Source organism: Corythoichthys intestinalis, chromosome 13 (genome assembly GCF_030265065.1).
Source record: "Corythoichthys intestinalis isolate RoL2023-P3 chromosome 13, ASM3026506v1, whole genome shotgun sequence".
In the NCBI taxonomy this organism is placed as follows: Eukaryota; Metazoa; Chordata; class Actinopteri; order Syngnathiformes; family Syngnathidae; genus Corythoichthys; species Corythoichthys intestinalis.
Window position 1 is genome coordinate 4,514,091 of NC_080407.1, and position 22,107 is coordinate 4,536,197.

The following is a 22,107-nucleotide window of genomic DNA, read 5'->3' on the forward strand; positions in this document are numbered from 1 at the left end:
GTGGCTGCATGGGAGGAACCACTAAGGGAGTACTTTAATTAGGATTCCTGGGCGCCAGAAAGTGCGAGCGAGCACCTGTTTCTGTTGTCAGTTAGCAAGCTCATCCTTCTCATAAGTGCCTTTTGTCCTTTTCCACAAATAGCCCGTGCACCCTAACTCACTTGTCACTATTTGACAGACATTCACGTCTCAAGAGGTCATTGAGGATCCTTCCATTGCCCCTAGGCCTGCAGCTATCGATTATTTTAGTAGTCGATTAATCGATGAACTAGATAGTTCGAATAATCAAGTAATCGGATATGGAACATAAAAAAATTAAAATACCTGATCTGAGCCTCAAACGGTATAAAAAAATAAATAAATAAATGAGGATATATGTGCAACAAAAGAACAATTGGCTAACTTACATAGCAAAAGTCTGCTAGCTTAAATGCTATAAAATGCCAGCGTTTTTTATTTTGCAATGCTCTTAAATAGTTCAAACACATATTCCCACAAAAAATGGCAAAATATACCTTTAAACTAAATTACGAATTCATGAAAAAAAACTAGGGCTGTCAAACGATTAAAAATTTTAATCGAGTTAATTACAGCTTAAAAATTAATTAATCGTAATTAATCGCAATTCAAACCATCTAAAAAATATGCCATATTTTTCTGTAAATTATTGTTGGAATGGAAAGATAAGACACAAGATGGATATATACATTCAACATACCGTACATAAGTACTGTATTTGTTTATTATAACAATAAATCAACAAGATGGCATTAACATTAACATTCTGTTAAAGCGATCCATGGATAGAAAGACTTGTAGTTCTTAAAAGATAAATGTTAGTACAAGCTATAGAAATTTTATATTAAAACCTCCTCTTAATGTTTTCGTTTTTTTTTTATTTGTAAAATTTTCAATCAAAAAATAAACTAGTAGCTCGCCATTGTTGATGTCAATAATTACACCATGCTCACTCATGGTACTAACACATAAAATCAGTCACACCCAAGCGCCAGCAGGGGGCGACAAAACACCCAAAAACACAAGTAACAAGTGGATATGACACTGTGCTGTCATTTTAATCTGTTTGAGCAGGGCATGTGCGTTAATTGCGTCAAATATTTTAACGTGATCGATTTAAAAAATTAATTACCGCCCGTTAACGCGATAATTTTGACAGCCCTAGAAAAAAAGGTCAGACAAAAACTTATGCTTATGCTGGTCTTAGCAGGGGGAAGCTGGATTCAGCCATGTAAAATGAGGCGGACTAGAGGGCAGTGTATCCACCCATATCAATAAAACTAAATGCAAACACTTTCAAAACAAACCATTACAACGCCACTTTAATTAAACCAATACTCGAGGCAGCAAAATTTAATTCGAATATTTTTTTTCTTATCGAATACTCGAGTTAATCGATTAATCGTTGCAGCACTAATTGCCGCCTCAAAACATTGAGAGCCATTTTGCAAGTAGGAGCTGCTTGCAGAAGTACATATAGTTTCAGCTATTGAAGCGTTCCATCAAGTTTTAAAAGAAAAAACGACCTCGCAGCGAGAGAAATGTCGCCACCCCGGAGCTATTTCTCAGGCTAATCCGTTCTGCCGAGGGCTCATTTTAATTGCATTCCAAAGTGGCGACGCAGACATGTTAATATTGACAGACGGATGGATGTATGGAAGGATAAATGGAAAGTTGCGGATAGATGGAACAAATAAAGAAAGGGTAACCCTGGGGTGAACGATTCCAGCCAGATTTGTCTTAATGTAAGATAATGTAAGATTTAAGATAAGACTGATGAGAGGGAATTGTGTTAAACCAAATATTTACATGGGTTCACCGACAGTGTTATTCTGGCACTATAGGTGCTTGCATAGCTTATCAGCCTTGTTCCACTCTTCAATTTTATTGGTTGCGCCCGCACAAGTGTTTAGTGCATCTGTTGTGTCTCCTAAATAGTCTCTCTTACCGTCTCGACAAAGGAATGAGAAGCGCAGTGGGGTCGGACCGTAGCGAGGAGATCTTTGGGAAAGGCAAGGAAAAAATAGACGCTCGCATCTGTTTGGAAATCTCCCCCGCCAAGAATTTGGAGCGTCACGTGACCCCGGCGAAGCGTTAAAAGAGTCCCACCAGCGCCACTTGGAAATCAGTCTTCAGAAAGCAGCCCGTCAGGTTCTTCTACTTCTTGGAAATGTCAGATACGGATGAGATCCTTGAGGAGCAGGAAGAGTATGAGGAGGAAGAACAGAAAGAGTTCCAAGATGAAGAAGTGGGAGAAGATGAGAAACGGGAACACGAGGAAGAGTCCAAGCCACGACCTAAAACCACGTACGTGCCCAACATAGCGCCGCCCAAGCTGCCGGACGGCGAGAAGGTGGATTTTGACGACCTCCACCGCAAACGCGTGGAGAAGGACTTTAACGATCTGCAGGGCCTCATCGAGCTCCACTTCTCCAACCGGCAGAAGGAGGAAGAGGAGCTGGTGGCCCTGCGCAACCGCATCGAACGCCGGCGCTCGGACCGTGCCGAACAGCAGCGGGAGCGTGCCGAGCAAGAGCGCGAACGCCAGGCCCGTTTGACGGAAGAGCGGGTCAGGCGAGAGGAGGAGGCGGCCAAGCTACGCGCGGAAGAGGAGGCCAAGAAAAAGAAGATCTTCACCAACAAGTCCTTTGGGGGCTACCTGCAGAAAGTGGACCAGAAGAAGGGCAAGAAGCTGACGGCGCGCGAGGAAAAGAAGAAGGCCCTGCTGGAGCGCCGCAAGCCGCTCAACATCGACCACCTCAACCAGGATAAGCTGGCCGAGAAGGCCCGGGACCTGTGGGGGTGGCTCCACCAGCTCCACGGCGAGAAGTTCGAGCTGGCCGAGAAGCTCAAACGGCAGAAGTACGAAATCTATGTGCTGCGAAACCGCGTCAGCGATCACCAGCGTGGCTCCAAGGCGTCCAAGACCTCCCGTGGCGCAAAGGGAAAGTCCGGCTCCTGGAAGTGACAGAAGCTATTTTTTAAGCTACTATTAGCTAAGTAAGCTACACTAATTCAAGTAACCACTCATGTAACACTGTTATTGTTGTGCATATCCTAAGAATATTAAACGTGCTCAAGCATTCATTAGCATACTGCTGTATTATTGGCAATGAGGTTAAAGTGCATGTGACACGAAAAAGCATGTTTATTTCATAATACACCCGGTATTTTATGCTCCTGAATGATATGGACCGCTTGGATGTGTGTGGAAGCGATCGCTATATTTATTTAGTTTTTTTTAATCTTCGGTCTTGCAATGAGGAGGAGGGCGCTGTGACGTGCACGGATGAAGGCGTCCTCTTCACTAAACAGCCGTACTGTTGTGTATGAGGACTAAGCTGATTTTGCGGATTAATACGTTTATTTTTCGCATCACGCCAGCCAAACGGCTGCAGAAAAATCTTGCTTTATGAGGGAGAGGCGTGTGCGCCTTTTGGAAGTTTCAAAAGGTTCCTATTCACCGTGGATATTGGCCAAAACAAGCCCTACTACTGTGGGACCATTGGACTTAAGAGGAAGTGAGTAAACATCTTGTTTTGTATTATGTCAAATACAAACACAGAGATTACAAAGTAAACACTACAAACTTTCTTTAAATAAAGGACTACTTACGTTTGATCATTGATAGGCATATAAAAAGCTCTCCTCATGCACATTAGCTGCACGTTAGCTGCACAACAACTGCAGCCGCCCTCCTCTGGGGAACGAACTGTTAATTGCTCTCCGCCGGGCGGTTTGCCGATCCGCGGAGACAATCGACAACCCAGTCGTCATGTCAAATAATCCGGGCAAGTTATGTGTGATTTTCCGCTTCGAAGACTTTGAAACATCACTCGGTTCGGGTTAGCGTGTCGGCTAGCTGTCACGTCTCTTGGTTTATTTACATTCTCCGAAGCCGGGGAAGGGAAATGACATATGTCCGATTTAGGTGTCATAAAATATCGTTCGGGAGGTGCAACAGTAAAGGTGAAGTCGACAGTTTTGACCAGTATGGAGTCATTTTGCCATGTCGTCCTGAATAAGTGCATTTTTATTATTTCATATTCCATTTAGCACAAGACTGTTATTTGTCATGACCATGCCATTTATTTAGCAATTGAGGAAAATACTTGGATAAAAAGAATATCCTGTAAAAATATTGGAGTAGAGAGACTGAAACAATGACATTTTGCGGCTCTCTTCGTCGCGTTTGCCTCGTTCTGAATAATTCCCCCTCAATGGGCTGAATAGTAAAACCGATGAGCCCAGTCTCCCGCTGACGTCATCCACCCGTTGGGGACGCTAGAGCCCTATAATGGTAGGTGTGGCTAACCGGAATTTCTCGTCATCTGCGCTATGCTAAATTGTTGTATATAGTCGAATCGTCTCAAAATATGATTCTAATTCACATAATAATGCTATTTAAGATTTTTTTATCCTGTCGTATGCTCTTTAATGCCTGTAGGGGGCGTTGGAAGTCAGGGGTCAAACTCACCCGCTTGACACCCCGCATGCCGTCGCTCTGCCAGCTAGTGCGCGCGATTTACAAACTTTAGTTTCAAAACCACCGACTACTCTAAGTGAAGGAAATTATTGCAAACGCAAAAATACACTCCTATCATAATACATATACATTAGATTAAATTAAATATGAAGTCGTCTTTAAGTTCAAAACGATGGGAGTTAAATTCTGTTGCTGGGATACGTCGACACGGACGCCATATTGAATGTGTCACTGACAGGATACATCGGAACATTTCTTATTAAAGATGTCCCGATCGATCGGCCGATCATGTCATTTTCAAAGTATTGGAATCGGCAAAAAAAATCGGACATGCCTTTTTTAAATATATATATACAGTATATATATTTTTTTTGATTAAAGCATTTTCTAATTGTATTTAACTTTACAGACAAAATGTCTTACACTCATCCAGAATCTTTAGTTTTGGCTTAAAGATCAAAATTATCGCGTTAACGGCGGTAGTTAATTTTTAAAAATTAATCACGTTAAAATATTTAACACAATTAACGCATGCGCTGCACGACCCACTCACGCGTTGTCACGTTCAATCTATAATGGTGCCGATTTACCTATATATAGAGCTATAAGACAGCGTAAAATGAGTGGAGTGAATTTTGGCAGTCCTTGGAGCCTTTTTTTTTTAATTGGCTAAAGGCTTAAAACCCCTCTCTCAACAATTAGAAATATCGTGGGAAAGCAATGTGGGGAAGAAAGGTAGTAATTGATCTTTTTCTTTACACCCTATGTTATTTCCCAACGCAGAGAAGATATATCAATTGGTGCCACTACGCACAGTCATGGTTGCACTTCCCATCGTGCATTTGGGCAGAACAGTAAAATGGCTACAGTGTCATTTACTGAAAGCTCAACAAATACACTAGATGGCAATATTTAGTCACAATATACAAAGTTAAGAATTACAAGTCTTTCTATTCGTGGATCCCTCTCACAGAAAGAATGTTAATAATGTAAATGCCATCTTGGGGATTTATTGTCATAATAAACAAATACAGTACCTATGTACTGTATGTTGAATGTATATATTCGGCCGAGTTTTATTCTTTTTTTTTCCTTAATGCATTGCCAAAATGTATATGATCGGGAAAAATTATCGGGAATGATTGGAAATGAATCGGGAGCAAAAAATAAATAAAAAGCAATCGGATCGGGAAATATCGGGATCGGCAGATACTCAAACTAAAACGATCGGGATCGGTTCGGGAGCAAAAAAACATGATCGGAACAACCCTATTTCTTATAGAGGAAGTCGGACATCCGGGCATTTAATGACGTCACCAGCCACAACAAAGCGTCGCCATATTGACAATGGGGCAAAAGACGAGTCACAAGCAGTTGCTCTGTCGTGCATTGTAATACAAACGCGTTTAACTTTCATTTTATTTGCGGTCTTTTTTCCGTCAGAACGACTAAAAGTTGCTGTGTTGCGGGTTGTCACACAAGGAAGAGTTCGGAGCCGCATTTGAAGTTCTTAATTCTTCCACATGAGAAGGAGAAACAAATGGCTGAGAGCAATTAATCGAGGAACAGTAAAAGAAGACGGTTCCGTGGACTATTTTCGCCTGTGGGTACCTAAATCCAAGCACATTTACGTTTGCAGCCGACATTTTATTACTGGTGAGTAAACTTTTTTTGCCCCAATTAGCTGCTAGGATTCAATAGACTAGGCAGTGGTTATTATTACCGGAACTGGCAACTCGCAAAGCGTTATTTTCTTTTGCCGTGAACTGCTCTGATTAGTCAATCGGTATATTATTGGCCTGGTGGGAATTGGTTATTTTGCCGTGACGTGCTCACGGCTAAATAACGCTTGGAGGCGAATTACCGGTTACGGCAGAAATAATCACTTCGTATTAGGTGTGGGAACCTCTTGTTACCTCACGATACGATACGATTTGTGATTCAAAGCTCACGATAACGATGATCTGACGATATGGCGATACAACGATTATCGATACATTGGTCAGGAAATCATTCTAGGATATTCTACAAACAACTAATAAACAGAAAAAAGCTTCTGCTGCGAATTGGAATGAGTATCACTAGTAGACGTCCAATCCATTTGAACTGGGAGGGTGGCAGCAAATTAGTTCATTCGCTGCCATCCCTCCCACTTCAAACGGATTGAACGTCTATGGCTGTCATTGGCAGCCAATGCCAGGCAACAACGTTTAATTAAAGTGGCGCTGTAATAGTTTGTTTTGAAAGTGTTTGCATTTATTTTTATTGATTTGGGTGGATACACGGCCCTCTAGTCTGCCTCATTTCACATGGCTGAATCCATCTGCTCCCTGTTAAGACCAACATAAGCTAAGTTTTTGTTTGAGCTAATCATTTTGAATGTATTCGTAATTTACAGGTATACTTAGCAATTTTTTTGTGGGAATATGTGTATTGTGTGAGTGTCCAATTACTCACATATAGAGGGGAGAGCGGGGCTCTGTCTGACGCGCTGCACCCACGACGACTCGAGTGAGGCTGGGACGGTCATCCGATGGCGTTCATTTGTCTAATTTCTTAGTGTGATCGCGTGTATAATAAACTTTGATCACATGACTGCTTTAATTTTTGTCACTTTCCCGTCCGCTAAAGCTCAATTGGTGACACGTTCGTCAACTATATACGCTGTATTGCAAAAGTGTGCACCGTCACCGTGATCGTGTCGAACTTAAAATGAACCAAACATAAACTATCAAATATGAGCGTATAGGGCGAATCTAATACGATCAGCTGGAATACTAAATGAAATGCTGGCGTTAGCGGTCAACAGAAAATTGGCACCCTGCCTCCTCTCTTTCTACCTCAATCAAACTTTCCCAGGTAGTCACAGGTGGTATTAATCAGGTGACAGAGTGACAGTGACACACCCACCCCACGCACACACACTCATTAACCCTTTGCACACCAAAACAAGTAGTGCTCAAATTCCTGCCTCTAACAATGTGTCTGAGCCATTTTTTAAGAGCATTGTAAAAAAGCGTTAGCATTTTATAGCATTTAAGCTAGCTGACTTTTGCTATCTAAGTTAGCCAATTGTTCTTTTGTTGTACATAGATCCTATATATACATATTAGGGCTGTCAAAATTATCGCGTTAACGGGCGTTAATTAATTTTCTATATCAATCCCGTTAAAATATTTGACGCAATTAACGCACAAATGCCCCGTTCAAACAGATTAAAATGAGAGCACAGTGAAAGGTGTACTTCTTGTGTTTTTCCCCAGAGTTTTGCCGCCCTCTGCTGGCGCTTGGGTGCGACTTATTTTATAGGCTTCAGCACCCATGAGCATTGTGTAAGTAATTATTGACAACAATGGCGGGCTACTATTTTATTTTTTGATTGAAAATTTTCAAAATGTCATTAAAACGAAAACATTAAGAGGGGTTTTAATATAAAATTTCTAAAAATTGTACTAACATTTTTCTTTTAAGAACTACAGGTCTTTCTATCCATGGATCGCTTTAACAGAATGTTAATAATGCTAATGCCATCTTGTTGATTTATTGTTATAATAAACAAATACAGTCTTAATGTACCGTATGTTGAATGTATATCTCCATCTTGTGTCTTATCTTTCCATTCCAACAATAATTTACAGAAAAATATGGCATATTTTATAGATGGTTTGAATTGCGATTAATTGCAATTAATTTTTAAGCTGTAATTAACTCAAATAAAAAAATATATATATATATATATAACTAAAACTAAAATAATCGATAGCTGCAGCCCTATTTCGAATGAACGAACATTCCCAGTCTAAATGGATTGGGCGTCGAGCACCGTCAATGGCAGCCTTACAGAGTTACCTGAGACACTATTACGGTGGAAGATTTTGGTAGCAACTTGTTGGTTCCCTTTTTTTTTATTTTTTTATTTTATTTTAAACATTGACACCTTTTTAAAACGATATATCAATTCTTAACAGTAACATATCGATAACTTTTGGGATATAATGTATCACGATATATCACCATTTTGATATATTGTCACACCCCTACTTCGTATATACTACCAATTTTCTCAGTTCCACACAGTACATATTCCACATAAATGATAAAGGTCAACTTACTGGGTGACTTTATGCGGTAGTTGCAGTTGTTTCCGACCACTGCAGGCCATACCTTTGTTTATCCAGCTATCAGCTGTGACTTTGTATCGGCAGCTTTGTAAGCCAATAAACGCTAATTTTAAATTGCATCGCCTCCTCGCGTCTGTCGGCAGTGACTCGTGATAATAATAAGCCACATTTAAGACGTTTTTAGGAAAAAAAGATGCAAAACACACCTGAAATATATTAATTTCAGACGTTTGTCTATGGAATGTTTAGCTGTGCGTTCCCCCTTCACAAAATGGCGACATTTTGCTAAGCGAGGTGACGTCATCGTAACATCACGCCGTACACTTTGAGCTACATAAAACAATCCATCCCAGTCAAATAGATTATTTATTAAGGCATGTGGAAATTACCTCATTGTGTCAGAGTGACTTCACATTGAGCGAGGAGCTTGTTTTGTCGTCATTAATCCCACGTTGGATCAACAAAGAACATTAATACAAAGTACACTCATTTCTGAGACGCGAGGTTTTTGGTTACATTGGTTGTTTACCATTTTATATAAACATAACAGAGACGCATAATACGTTACAACAAAGTAGATCTTTCCCTCCTGTAACATTTGTGTCTTTTTGGTCATGGCAACAAGTGTTTTGAAAAAATGAAATAAAAAGGCACACAAATATTGAGATAGCTTGTGTTGAATTCAATCATACTGGGTTAACAACTCCGGTAGGATGAGCAGGACCAGCGCTTCCAGTGTTCAGTCTTCACAATCCTTTTGTGGTCAGACTAGAAAAGAAACATTGATATTAAAAGCAGTCCATCAGGGAAAATAAAATCTTAGCCTGTATTTAAATCTCTGGAGATTTTACCAAGGATGAAACGTAATATTGTACTTTACATTATTGATGAGGAGCTTACGCGCTACGCAGTTTAGCAACTTCCGTAGAAGCCCAGCAGATACATCCACCACTCGTCAGTTTAGGGTATGAGAAAGTAGACGATCAGGAAGAACACCAAATCGAAGGCGACGAAGAGCCAAAAGTCGTACCAATACGAGTGTTTTGGCAAAGACACCGTGGGTTCTCTCGATTTGTGAAGGTCTTCATCTTGTTTGGGAACTGACAGGCCCATGACTGCTAATGTCGAGAAATGTTGCGTTCGAATGACAGTGGAAAATCGGAATACTTTCATTCAAAAAAAAAGGGGGCGAAGATTCGGATACTATATTTTCAACAACAACGTTATTGTTTAAATTCATGGTAGCATAAATAAAACTATTAACATTAACGCGCAGTTTTCATGTGTATGTGTGCACGATAAACGCTGTCCGTTTAGCCCTTTTCGAGGTCATATGAACGCAACACTCTTTGGAAAACGGAAATGGAGCGTTTACTGAAGTACACTTTAACACCAGCAGAGGACGCAATCATTTAACGGTACTCTGGCGCGTCCCGATAAAACAGGAAGTAAGAAGAAGAAAAAAAAAAAAAAAGATGTAGTTTACCATGGCAACAAACACGCGAGAATAAAGTTTAGTACTTCACAAGTGTGGTTAATGTAAAAAATACGTTATACACTCAACGGGAACATCTAGTTTTCGATTTAAAAAAGGTCTGCGTTTATGTGTGATCATTTATGTACGAACGACTCTGGTATCGAATAAGCTAGCTCAGATACCAATGTAAAGTAGTTAGTAGCCAATGATAAAAGGTACTAATAGGGTACAAAGAATGAAGTTCCAGGAAAGCGAATGCGTGTGCAGGAACCCATCCCGGTGAGCAGGAAGCGAAAGGTATGACGTCAGTTCGCCGAGTGGCGTCCAGTGCGCGCGTGCTTCGCTCCCGCTGTGTGTGCGTGCGTGCACGCCTTTACGCAGACGGGAATAGTGCGCCAGAGGAAGTGCGCCCGATGTCCGTCTGCGCGTCCCGACTTCCTGCTCTGTGGCGAGCAAAGCGCAGCGCAGCGAAGAGCAGAGGCGCGGATCAGCGACATGAGTCTTCACGCAGCCTGTTTTAAGACTATATAGAAGAGGACTAATCCTGCCATAAACGAGGGTAAGCGCGCTTTCCATTGAATTAAGCAAGAAGACATTTAAAAGTTGGGTTTTATCATGCTTGAATGAGTTGGATCACCTTTCAAATGTTGTTAAACGTGCGGAAAATGACAGCTTTCCTCTACGGTGTTACGCTTCAATAAAGGTCGTCGATTGAAGGTTGTAAATAGTCAACCATTCACGCCTTCTTAAAAAAAAAAAAAAAAAAAAAAAAAAAAGTTTACTTTCATATAGTAACACAAAGCACATTTTTTTCTCAAAAAATTTCATGACTCCATAGAAAAATATTGCTTGTATTTGTTGAGTGTACGTAGGAGGGGCTCTTAATTAAGCATCACATGAGGCCAAGTAAACTTCCTGTGACTCAAAAGCTACAGTATACTGGCATTCATAGGCGGAGTTTGACTTTTGGGGCAACATGTTGATGACCCCGAAACGTAGCGTAGGCAATAAAATTAACTTACAAGAAAATTTATAATACTAAGTTGACAATGAGTGTTTTTTGTTTCCCATCATTCTTGAGGACAATTCTAAACCAGGCTGCTTAGGCAATACTTCGCCAAGATCGTCATCCATTGAATATGGTACACCCGCCGGTGTTGTGCCAATGTAGTTACCCCAGTCAAAAATTGTATCCCCTGGCGGAGCCATATGGAGGTAGATTCGGGTCTTTATTATTCAATCAAAAAAAGTTGCTGTAATTTAAAAAAAAAATAAATAAATAGTTGCTTCAATCAAACTATATTCTTTTCATCCCAAAATAGGGGCTTCAATAAAAAAAAAATGTGTTTGAATGCAAAAATAAATTTGAAACTCAAAAAAAACTTTTTTTTTTTTTTTTGGATTGAAGTAATGTTGATTTGTGTTAGGGCCACATTTTGGTTCGGACATTTTTGTCTTTATTATTAAATCAAAAAATAAGTTGCTTAAAAAATATATAGTTTCAAAAAGAAAAATCACTTAAATCAAAAAAAGATACATTTCAACCATAGAAAAAGTTTTTGAATTCGTAAAAATATTTGACATTGAAAAATTTGCATTTGAACACTTAAGTTTTCATCCAAAAAGTTTTCTTTGATTGAAGCAATCCTTTATGTGTTTGGGTCATATTATGGGTAGGATATTTGTGTCTCAATCAAAAAAGTTGCTTCAACCAAAAAAATATTTTCAATCTAAGAAAAAAATCATTTGAAAAATAAAATAGCCCTCCCCTAATGTTTTTTTGTGTGAAAATTCTAATCAAAGCATATGACCGTCTAAGGTGCTAGTCACATGATCTGTTCGAAAAATAATTTTGACCCATTATAAAAATATATTTTTTTGTTCATTTGTTTCATTTTTTGTAGCAGTTTTATTGCTTTAGAACTGTTATATATATATATATATGTGTGTGTGTCAATTACATGCAATGACACTTTCTGGCCACCGGGGGGGCCCCTGGCCCCCCTGACCCCCCCTTAAAATCCGCTTATGCTGGCATTCAACTAGTGAACAGCTCTTTTATTTTGAAAAGCCATGAATTATTATTAGAAAGGGATTTTTTTTAATGCATTAAGTGTGGACGTGTGTTTCCCCGCTGGCTCCCAGGCCAGGCAAGGCAAGGCTTTAAATCCGGTAAAGACGTAGCTGAATGACAGGAAGCGCTCCTTATAGGTGCACTTCCTGCATCAATTAACACAGACAGCAAACAGGAAAAAAGCACGGAAGGACATATTAATCGTGATTTAATGCGGTGATTTCAAACCACTCCTTGGATGGTGGTTGGGGTTGCTATGGGTGTTTCCGGCCGGCTCTTGTCACCAAGTCAAGGCAGCAAATTCAATTTGTTAGAGTTAATTTTGAATGGCGTTGACGAGAAAGATGACCAAAAACTTAGCCGGTGGGGCACCATATTTTGATTTTTTTTTTTTTTTTTTTTTTTTATGAAAGAATCTGCAGGAAGAAGCATTTTCTGATTTCTAAAAACAGGAAGAAACTTTACCGGAAACCAAAATGCTGTTGCCTCGACACATGCATTGAAAATGAAACGCATCACGGAAACCAAAATACTCTTGCTTCGACACATGTATTGAAAATGAACACATCATGGTTTTAGTATTTATACTCAGAAGCAATGTCAAAATGACTCGATACATTTTTACTTTTTTTTTTGTATTTGTTTTAATCCTGCAGCTGACAAATATTTATGAATACTAAAACTAATCAAGACTAAACTATTTTAGATCATTTCAAGAAAACAAAATAATAACTAATAAATCCAGCCTAAAAAACTAATTAGAGGGAAAGAAAACCTCAATTAAAGAAGACCTTTAGTATGAAATAGGGCTGCAGCTATCGATTATTTTAGTAGTCGATTAATCAATAAACTAGTTAGTTCGAATAATCGAGTAATCGGATAAACATGAAAAAATTAAAATACCTGAGCTGGGCCTCAAACGGCATTAAAAAAAAAAAAAAAAGGATCTACATATGTACAACAAAAGAACAATTGGCTAATTTACATAGCAAAAGTCCACTAGCTTAAATGCTATCGGATACTAACTTTAAAAAAAATTTTTTTTTTACAATGCTCTCAACAAATAGTTCAGACACATATTCCCACAAAAATTGGCTAAATATACCTTTCAACTAAATTACAAATGCATTAAAAAACATTAGCTCAAACAAAAACCTAGCTTACGTTGGTCTTAACAGGGAGCAGATGGATTTGGTCATGTAAAATGAGGAAGACTAGAGGGCAGTGTATCCACCCAAATCAATAAAACTAAATGCAAACACGTTCAAAAACAAACCATTACAACGCCACTTTAATTAAACGAATACTCGAAGCAGCAAAATGTCATTCAAATCTTTTTTTCTAATCGAATACTCGAGTTAATCGATTAATCGTTGCAGCACTAGTACGAACCTTTAGTACACATCTTGGATTTATATGCAAAAATAAGAGTTCAGCCACTGTTTTTTGAGGTGAAACGCCATTTTTTTCCCCTCTTGTGAGCAAGTTATTATTTATATTTGAGGAAGTATGAAAATTAAGAGACACACCATATACTTTGCATAGAAAAAATACAACCAAAAGTACTGAAATAATATTCACTTGTCTCAGTTTACTCACAAATGTACTTTTTGTCTAAAATCTTAGTCAAAATGGATTGGATGTCCGTCGCTGTCAATGGCACATCAACATTATTAACTGCATAAAAAGCTCCTATAAAATGTAGGTCAATGTTTCTGATCTTTCCACAGAGCGTTTTGTTGAATCTTACCAATCATGGAGAGCTCCAGCACCCTATGGCAGTTCCTCCTGCAGCTGCTGCTCGACCAAAGCCACAAACATCTCATCTGCTGGACGTCGGACGACGGCGAGTTTAAGCTGCTCAAGTCCGAGGAGGTGGCCAAACTTTGGGGCCTGCGCAAGAATAAAAACAACATGAACTATGACAAGCTAAGCCGGGCTTTGCGTTACTACTATGACAAAGTAAGAATTGTATTTGTTTTGGGGAGAAGGTCTTTTGTTGTCCTCTTTTTAAAATAACCTAAATTTGTTTTAGAATATCATCAAGAAGGTGATTGGCCAGAAGTTTGTGTACAAGTTTGTGTTGTTCCCCGACATTCTGAAGATGGACCCGTCAGCTGTGGAGGCCGGCCGGGGGAGCGATATGACAACAGAGATGGAAGACCTCCACGCCCGAGAGAGACCCCGCTCCATACTCCACGACGACAGCTCCACAGTCATCCGGTTCGTCACCGACCGCGGCCACTCCCAGACTCGCTCCGCCTCGTCGCAGAGTCCCGCCCGCACAGTGACTGATGATTCCGAACAGGAAGATGTGCCTTTAAATCTGTCATCCAGAAAGAGGGAAAGAGAAAGTACCCAATTCCGGAAAGCCAAGGACCTAAAAGTCTCATCCCCGTCCCTCCTCCTGGCAGGAAGTGACCTCGTCTCCATCGCCTTGAAAAGTCCCACCCTGCCCTCTGGGTCCTTGACGCCAGCTTTCCTAACTGCACAGGTACAAAGCAATGTGGAACTCATTTTTTTCCCCCAAGCATGTGAAAGTAGGAAACTCTCAGTCGGGAAGGAAATGGGAGGAGGTTTATAAGTGATGCCATATGTTCCAGAAGCTTCGCTGGCTACAAAGAGACGCTTACATTGTACTTGACCAGCTTGTGTGGGCATGACGTCATAAAATCCAACATGATCTGCCATACTCCCATTTTTATCACTTTTTTTTTTTTGGGGGGGGGGGGGGGGGGTGAATTTCAGAAAAACGACACCCACGAGTTTGCAAAATAATTAGGGCTGTCAAACAATTAAAATTTTTAATCGAGTTAATTACAGCTCAAAAATTAATTAATCGTAATTAATCGCAATTCAAACCATCTATAAAATATGCCATATTTTTTTGTAAATTATTGTTGGAATGGAAAGATAAGACACAAGATGGATATATACATTTAACATACGGTACATAAGTACTGTATTTGTTTTATTCTAACAATAAATCAACAAGATGGCATTAACATTATTAACATTCTGTTAAAGCGATCCATGGATTGAAAGACTTGTAATTCTTAAAGGATAAATGTGACTTTGTATATTGTGACTAAATATTGCCATCTAGTGTATTTGTTGAGCTTTCAGTAAATGATACTGCAGCCATTTAACTTCTGCCCATATGCATGATGGGAAGTGCAACCATGGCTGTGCGTAGGGGCACCAATTGATATATCTTCTCTTCGTTGGAAAAAAACATAGGATGTTAACAAAATGATCAACTACTACCTTTATTCCCCACATTGCCTCCTACGGTATTTTTAATTGCTGAGAGAGGTATGGTAGGGCTGTAGCCACATAAAAAATGGCTCCAAAGGCTGTCAAAATTCTCTACTCATTATACGCTGCCTTTTAGCGCTATCTATAGGTAAAACGGCGTCTTTATAGATTGAACGCGACAATGCGTGAGTGGGTCGTGCAGCGCATGCGTTAATTACTTAACGTGATTAATTAAAAAAAAAAAAAAATTACCGCCATTAACGCGATAAATTTGATAGCCCTACTTTAAGCCAAAACTCAAGACTCTAGATGAGTGTAAGACATTTTGTCTGTAACGTTTAATACAAGTAGAAAACGATTTAATAAAAAAAAAATATATATATATATATATGTATATTAAAAAAAAGGCATGTCCGATTTTTTTTGCCAATTCCGATACTTTGAAAATGAAGTGATCGGACCCGATCGATGGGGATGTATTGTTTGCTTTACCCCATCTAAAGTGCAAACTGAGACAGACCAGAAAAATTAAGGGGTAAAGTGAACCAATGAGGGGTAAACTGATTCAGTTACTTTTTCCATCTTAATGTCAAAAAACATAATAGCAAATTTGAAAGTTAGAATCCTAACAGGTTGCTTGACAATAAGACAGTTCAGAATGAATGTCAGAATAGTAACAGCATCCTCAGGTTTGGTCAAACACATTTTTATGGATCATGCGATGGTGCAAATACGAGAAAATTCAGCATCGTTATGTATTACTGCTGACATGAAGGAGTGAAGTGAGACATCTCACTACCCCATCGCCACAACTTTGTATAAAAAAAACAAAAAACATCTCCGAGCAACATAGTTGCGCCACCAAGGGGTGGCCAGGGGTGTCCATGCCCCCCTATAAATTTGTTGGCCACCGCACAGGCCAAACAATTTACCAAACACTGCTCGACTGTCTTGTGCAGACGCGTTATAAAACAGCGCTCTCTGCTGGTTAAATTAAATATTGCAAGTAATTCAAATCTATTTGATGGCATTTTGTACGTTTTTTCAGACCCCAGCTGGTCTAGTGCTAACCCCAAATCCCCTGCACTTCTGGCCTAATTTGAGTCCAGCTGGATCCCCGAGCCCGGTCCGGCGGGAGAGCCACGCCACCTTCCAGGTAACGTGCACACCGACTAACTTTCACTGCCACTGACGATGATAGACGACAAATCATGAAGTGGGTTTATTACCAGGGGTGAAAGTGGGCGGGAACGGTCAGGAACGCAGTTCCCGTATAAGAATCAGGGCCAGAACGTTGCTCCGGTATACGGTGCTTTGATTCCGAAAATATGACGGCAACTGTCAAAACGCTATGTAAAAAAATAAAATAAAATTTTTTTTAAATACAAAGCTGCATTTCATCTCCAAGAAGAAAACAATCTACAACAGTCAGATTTAGATACACAAGTGTTAACACCAAGCATAATAAATTGCTTGTGTAGTGTAATCCGTTTCCACTGATATTTATTATTCATTCCACGGACGGCATGGAGGTTTCCCCAGCTGCTGTAGTTATGCGAGTTTGACGATGACGAGTCACGTTAAAGTGCGAATGCACGCAGCAAAGCAAAACACCTGGACTCATTTATCCGTTCATTTGGCTGACATACTGACATGTGATCACTAGAGATAGTTAGCGTTTATTGGTTCAAATGTGCATGTTTTCTGAAACAGCAAAAAAAAAAAAAAAAAAGGGCAATGCAACAGAAAATGGATCAAATCTTTAAGAGCAAGGAAAGAGTTAAGGTGGTTTATTTATCATATTTAATTTTATTTGCTCTGATGGGGAGCTTCAGAACATCTTAGCTGTCAATGTGCACTTTGGACTTATTTATACTTATTTATGTTAGGCTACTTATTCATTTCCTTATAAGTTAAAGTCAATGTTTGCGCGATCTTCAAAATATATTCCATTTCACTCTGCATAATATGTCATTTTATACTTATTTTTCTGAATGTATGTTACTTATATCTTTATTACTAAAAAAAGTAAGTAATAATAAATGTTTAAATTAACTTCAATTTTAATACACATCCTATGTTCTTAAGTAATTAAAATTACGATTTGGCATTTAGTATGTGAGGAAATGAGGGAAAATAAAAATTAGGAGATGGCGGTTGGGGTTATAGCTGTTTTTGTTAACTTTTATTTTGCAAATCATTAAAAAAATACAATTTTGAATGAAAATTAGTTTTTGTATGTGTTATAGAAATAACTGACCAAAAAGAGTTTTCTTTGCATTTCAGTAGTTTTTTCATAAAAATTTTCTTCATCTTGTTTTGAGTGTTAAAATAAAAATGAAAATTGGGGAGAAGGGGGCAAACCTTGGTTCACTACATTTCTTAGTTTAATTCACGTTATTTAGAAAACACATAAAGGAGGATATTTCTCTCAAAGCAGCTTCCTACTCTAGATTGGGAAATTTACACAGATTAATGTTAGGCGAACTCTGATGCCGGTCAGACTTTCAGTAGCAAAATTAGTGGTGTGTTCCCCACCTCCACAACATTGACTTTTTACAATACTTACAGTGGCCGCTGCTGCCGGGAAAACACTTCTAATACTCCTAGTCTTCGAAGGGGGGGGGAGGATGCGGCATGTTGTATTTATGTTGGGGCTGTGATTGTGTGTGGGGGGAGTGGGGGGGGGGTCAAGTCATCAGCCAATCAAACGTGTTGGAGGAGCAAATAGACTGGCACATTCGGCAAGTGAAAGGGTCAGTGTACAGTGCCCTCCATAATTATTGGCACCCCTGGTTAAGATGTGTTTTTTAGTTTCTAATAAAAATTTTTTTTATTCAAATAATATGGGACCTTAATGGGGGAAAAAAAAAGAGAAAAATCCAACCTTCAATACAAGTGCATTAATTCAGTGGGGAAAAAACCCACATAAATAATTATTTGACATCAAATAATGTGTGTCACAATTATTAGCACCCCTGGTGTTAATACTTTGTACAAAACAAGGTTTGGGGACTGAGATGGCCATGGGAGGAGCTTGATTTTTTGTCTGGTGAACCATTTCTGTGTAGATTTGGCCATATGTTTAGGGTCATTGTCTTGCTGAAAGACCCAGTGACAACCCACCTTCACCACAAGATGCGCATGCTGAAAAGCACCTCATACCCACTGTGAAGTAGGGAAGTGGGATTTTTTCCCCACTGAATAAATGCACTTGTATTGAAGGTTGGATTTTTCTGTTTTTTTTTCCATTAAGGTCCCATATTATTTGAATTAAAAAATATATATATTAGAAGTAAAAAACGCATCTTAACCAGGGGTGCCAATAATTACGGAGGGCACTGTAAATCTGAACTACATGAAAGTAACTTAATAATGGGTCAATTCTATCCTTAAAACATATGGGAAGACGATCTAAATTACCAATGTAACTGAATTCTTTATATAATGCAAATAAGTTGCTTAAAAGTTGGTGGGGACAATTTGATCATCTTGAAAAGTTGGTTGTAGGCTGTAAGCATTTGCTGCCATCACTCCCACTTCAAATGGTTTGGACGTCTAGCATCATCAGTGGAAGCCAATGAGTTAAATGAATAGCAAAATGTACATTTACTTACTGTTTTCTTTGCCTGCAGTTTCCCACATTGATGAACGGCGCCATCTCATTGCCTATGCACAGTGCGGATGTTGCTTCTTTGCTGCTCTCCCCTCATAAATCCTGTTGATGCCAGCCTTTTAAAATATTTCGTAAAAATGGAAAGAAAATGCCTTTTCAAAGAACTTTTTCTAAGAGACGCAACTGGGTTTACAAACCAGTCAATGTGACTTTGTACAGACTTTACCTTTTCAAATGTGCTGTGCCGAATGTACAAATGTTTAACTTTTTTTTTTTAATGGGAAATAAAGCGTTTTTGTCAATAATTTGTCATATTAAAGAAAAACCCAAATGAACTGTTTAAAATAAATCAATGTCAAATTTAAGTATTACCGCCCTCTTGTGGTCAACAGACGTACTTTTCAAAGCCTTTTGATTGAATCAGTGAAGCCAATAACTACTGACCTCTCAGCTCTGATGCAATCACGACAGACCAAACTCAGCAGACGGGTTCTATGAAACAGATTCAATTTACTTTCCGATGGTTATGAGAAATAAATAATTCCAGTAGAAAGTGTCCCACCGGCAACTCCGTGTGGTTTCACGAAAACAGCAGGCCTTGCATGCAGCAGGCACACATTTGTTGCTGTATACACACACGCGCGCATACATGAAAATAAGGACATTTAAACGTTTTGAAAAGATGTACAACGATAAATAAAGCCGCTGTAGAAATCTGTCATGCACGTTACTGCGATGAAGTTCAAAATATACAGTGCCCTCCATAATTTTTGGCACCCCTGGTTAAGATGTGTTTTTTAGGTTCTAATATATATTTTTTTTTAATTCAAATAATATGGGACCTTAATGGAAAAAAGAAAAATCCAACCTTCAATACAAGTGCATTTATTCAGTGGGGAAAAAAATCCCACATAAAGAAATAATTATCTGACATCAAATAATGTGTGTCACAATTAGTGCAGCAACGATTAATCGATTAACTTGAGTCTTCGATTAGAAAAAAAGATTCGAATTAAATTTTGCTGCTTCGAGTATTCGTTTAATTAAAGTGGCGTTGTAATGGTTTATTTTGAAAGTGTTTCCATTTAGTTTTATTGATTTGGGTGGATACACTGCCCTCTAATCGGCCTAATTTCAGATTGTTTTATCCATCTGCTCCCTGTTAAGACCAACATAAGCTAAGATTTTGTTCGACCTTATCTTTTTTTCATGCATTTGTAATTTATTTTATAGGTATATTTAGCCATTTTTTGTGGGAATATGTTTCTGAACCACTTGAGCATTGTTAAAAAAAAAAAAAAAAAAAAAAAATTAGCATTTTATAGCTTTTAAGCTAGCGGAATTTTGCTAAGTTAGCCAATTGTTCTTTTGTTATACATAGATCCTCATTTATTTATTTTTTTATACTGTTTCAGGCTAAGCTCAGGTATTTTAATTTTTCATGTTCCTTATCCGATTACTGGATTATTAGAACTAACTAGTTCATCGATTAATCGACTACTAAGATAATCGATAGCTGCAGCCCTAGTCACAATTATTAGCACCCCTGGTGTTAATACTTTGCACAACCCCCTTTTGCCAACAAAACAAGGTCTGGGGACTGAGATGGCCATGGGAGGAGCTTGATTTTGTGTCTAGTGAACCATTTCTGTGTAGATTTGGCCATATGTTTAGGGTCATTGTTTTGCTGAAAGACCCAGTGACGACCCATCTTCAGCTTTCGGGCAGAGGGCAACAGATTTTGATTTAAAATGTCCTGGTATTTCAAAGCATTCATGATGCCATGCACCCTAACAAGGTTCCCTGGGCATTTGGAAGCGAAACAGCCCCACAGCATCACTAACCCACCCCCATACTTCACAGTGGGTATGAGGTGCTTTTCAGCATGCGCATCTCTCGTGGCATGCCAGACCCACTTAGAGTGTTTGTTGCCAAAAAGCTCAATCTTGGTCTCATCTGACCAAAGCACACGGTCCCAGGCTTCAACTGGGACCGAAGCCATTCATTTCAAAGTAGGGTTGTTCCGATCATGTTTTTTTTTGTTCCCGATCCGATCACTTTAGTTTGAGTATCTGCCGATCCCGATATTTCCCGATCCGATTGCTTTTTTTTTTTTGCTCCCGATTCAATTCCAATCATTCCCGATAATTTTTCCCGATCATATACATTTTGGCAATGCATTAAGAAAAAAATGAATAAAACTCGAATACATACATTCAACATACAGTACGTAAGTACTGTATTTGTTTATTATGACAATAAATCCTCAAGATGGCATTTACATTATTAACATTCTTTCTGTGAGAGGGATCCACGGATTGAAAGACTTGTAATTCTTAAAGGATAAATATGACTTTGTATATTGTGACTAAATATTGCCATCTAGTGTATTTGTTGAGCTTTCAGTAAATGATACTGCAGCCATTTAACTTCTGCCCAAATGCATGATGGGAAGTGCAACCATGACTGTGCGTAGGGGCACCAATTGATATATCTTCTCTGCGTTGGGAAAAGAACCTAGGATGTTAAGAAAATGATCAACTTCTACCTTTCTTCCCCACATTGTCTCCCACATTATTTTTAATTGCTGCAAGAGGTATTGTAAGGCTTTAGCCACATAAAAAATGGCTCCAAAGGCTGTCAAAATTCTCTCTACTCATTATACCCTGCCTTTTAGCGCGATCTATAGGTAAAATGGCGTCTTTATAGATTGTACGCGACAATGTGTGAGTGGGTCATGCAGCGCATGCGTTAATTATTTAACGTGAATAATAAAAAAAAAATAACGCCGTTAACGCAATAAATTTGATAGCCCTACTTTAAGCCAAAACTACTCTGGATGAGTGTAAGACATTTTGTCTGTAACGTTAAATACAATTAGAAAACGCTTTAAATAAAAAAATATATTAAAAAAAAGGCATGTCCGATCATTTTTTGCCGATTCCGATACTTTGAAAATGACGTGATCGGACCCAAGCGATCGGCATCTTTATTTCAAAGCATGAATGTTTTGAAATACATGGACATTTTAAATCAAATTCTGTTGCCCTCTGCCCG

The 22,107-nt window shown here is 38.9% G+C and overlaps 2 protein-coding genes across 3 annotated transcripts; both read left to right on the forward strand.

The window, feature by feature from the left end:
- Positions 1-2,015: 2,015 nt before the first annotated feature.
- tnnt2c (troponin T2c, cardiac) lies at positions 2,016-3,088 on the forward strand. The gene has a single exon (XM_057855309.1). It carries the CDS (start codon positions 2,189-2,191, stop codon positions 2,984-2,986), a length of 798 nt encoding a protein of 265 aa, XP_057711292.1. The 5' UTR covers positions 2,016-2,188; the 3' UTR covers positions 2,987-3,088.
- A 7,011-nt stretch (positions 3,089-10,099) lies between these two features.
- elk3 (ETS transcription factor ELK3) lies at positions 10,100-19,738 on the forward strand. 2 transcript variants are annotated; one of them, XM_057855308.1, is made up of 5 exons: positions 10,100-10,661; positions 13,907-14,138; positions 14,281-14,670; positions 16,483-16,590; positions 19,070-19,738. In XM_057855308.1, exons 2-5 carry the CDS (start codon positions 13,932-13,934, stop codon positions 19,157-19,159), a joined length of 795 nt encoding a protein of 264 aa, XP_057711291.1. In that variant the 5' UTR covers positions 10,100-10,661; positions 13,907-13,931; the 3' UTR covers positions 19,160-19,738. The 2 variants fall into 2 exon arrangements, with proteins under 2 accessions (XP_057711291.1, XP_057711290.1); XM_057855307.1 differs by having other exon boundaries at positions 10,435-10,661; positions 14,212-14,670; positions 19,070-19,726.
- The last annotated feature ends 2,369 nt before the right edge of the window (positions 19,739-22,107 follow it).

Bases quoted from the DNA above. Each gene is read 5' to 3' on its own strand.
- elk3 (XM_057855307.1), top strand. From the start codon at position 13,932: ATGGAGAGCTCCAGCACCCTATGGCAGTTCCTCCTGCAGCTGCTGCTC. The intron at 14,139-14,211 runs GTAAGAATTGTA...AATTTGTTTTAG, and splicing joins TGCGTTACTACTATGACAAA to AATATCATCAAGAAGGTGAT. The intron at 14,671-16,482 runs GTACAAAGCAAT...ACGTTTTTTCAG, and splicing joins CAGCTTTCCTAACTGCACAG to ACCCCAGCTGGTCTAGTGCT.
- tnnt2c (XM_057855309.1), top strand. From the start codon at position 2,189: ATGTCAGATACGGATGAGATCCTTGAGGAGCAGGAAGAGTATGAGGAG.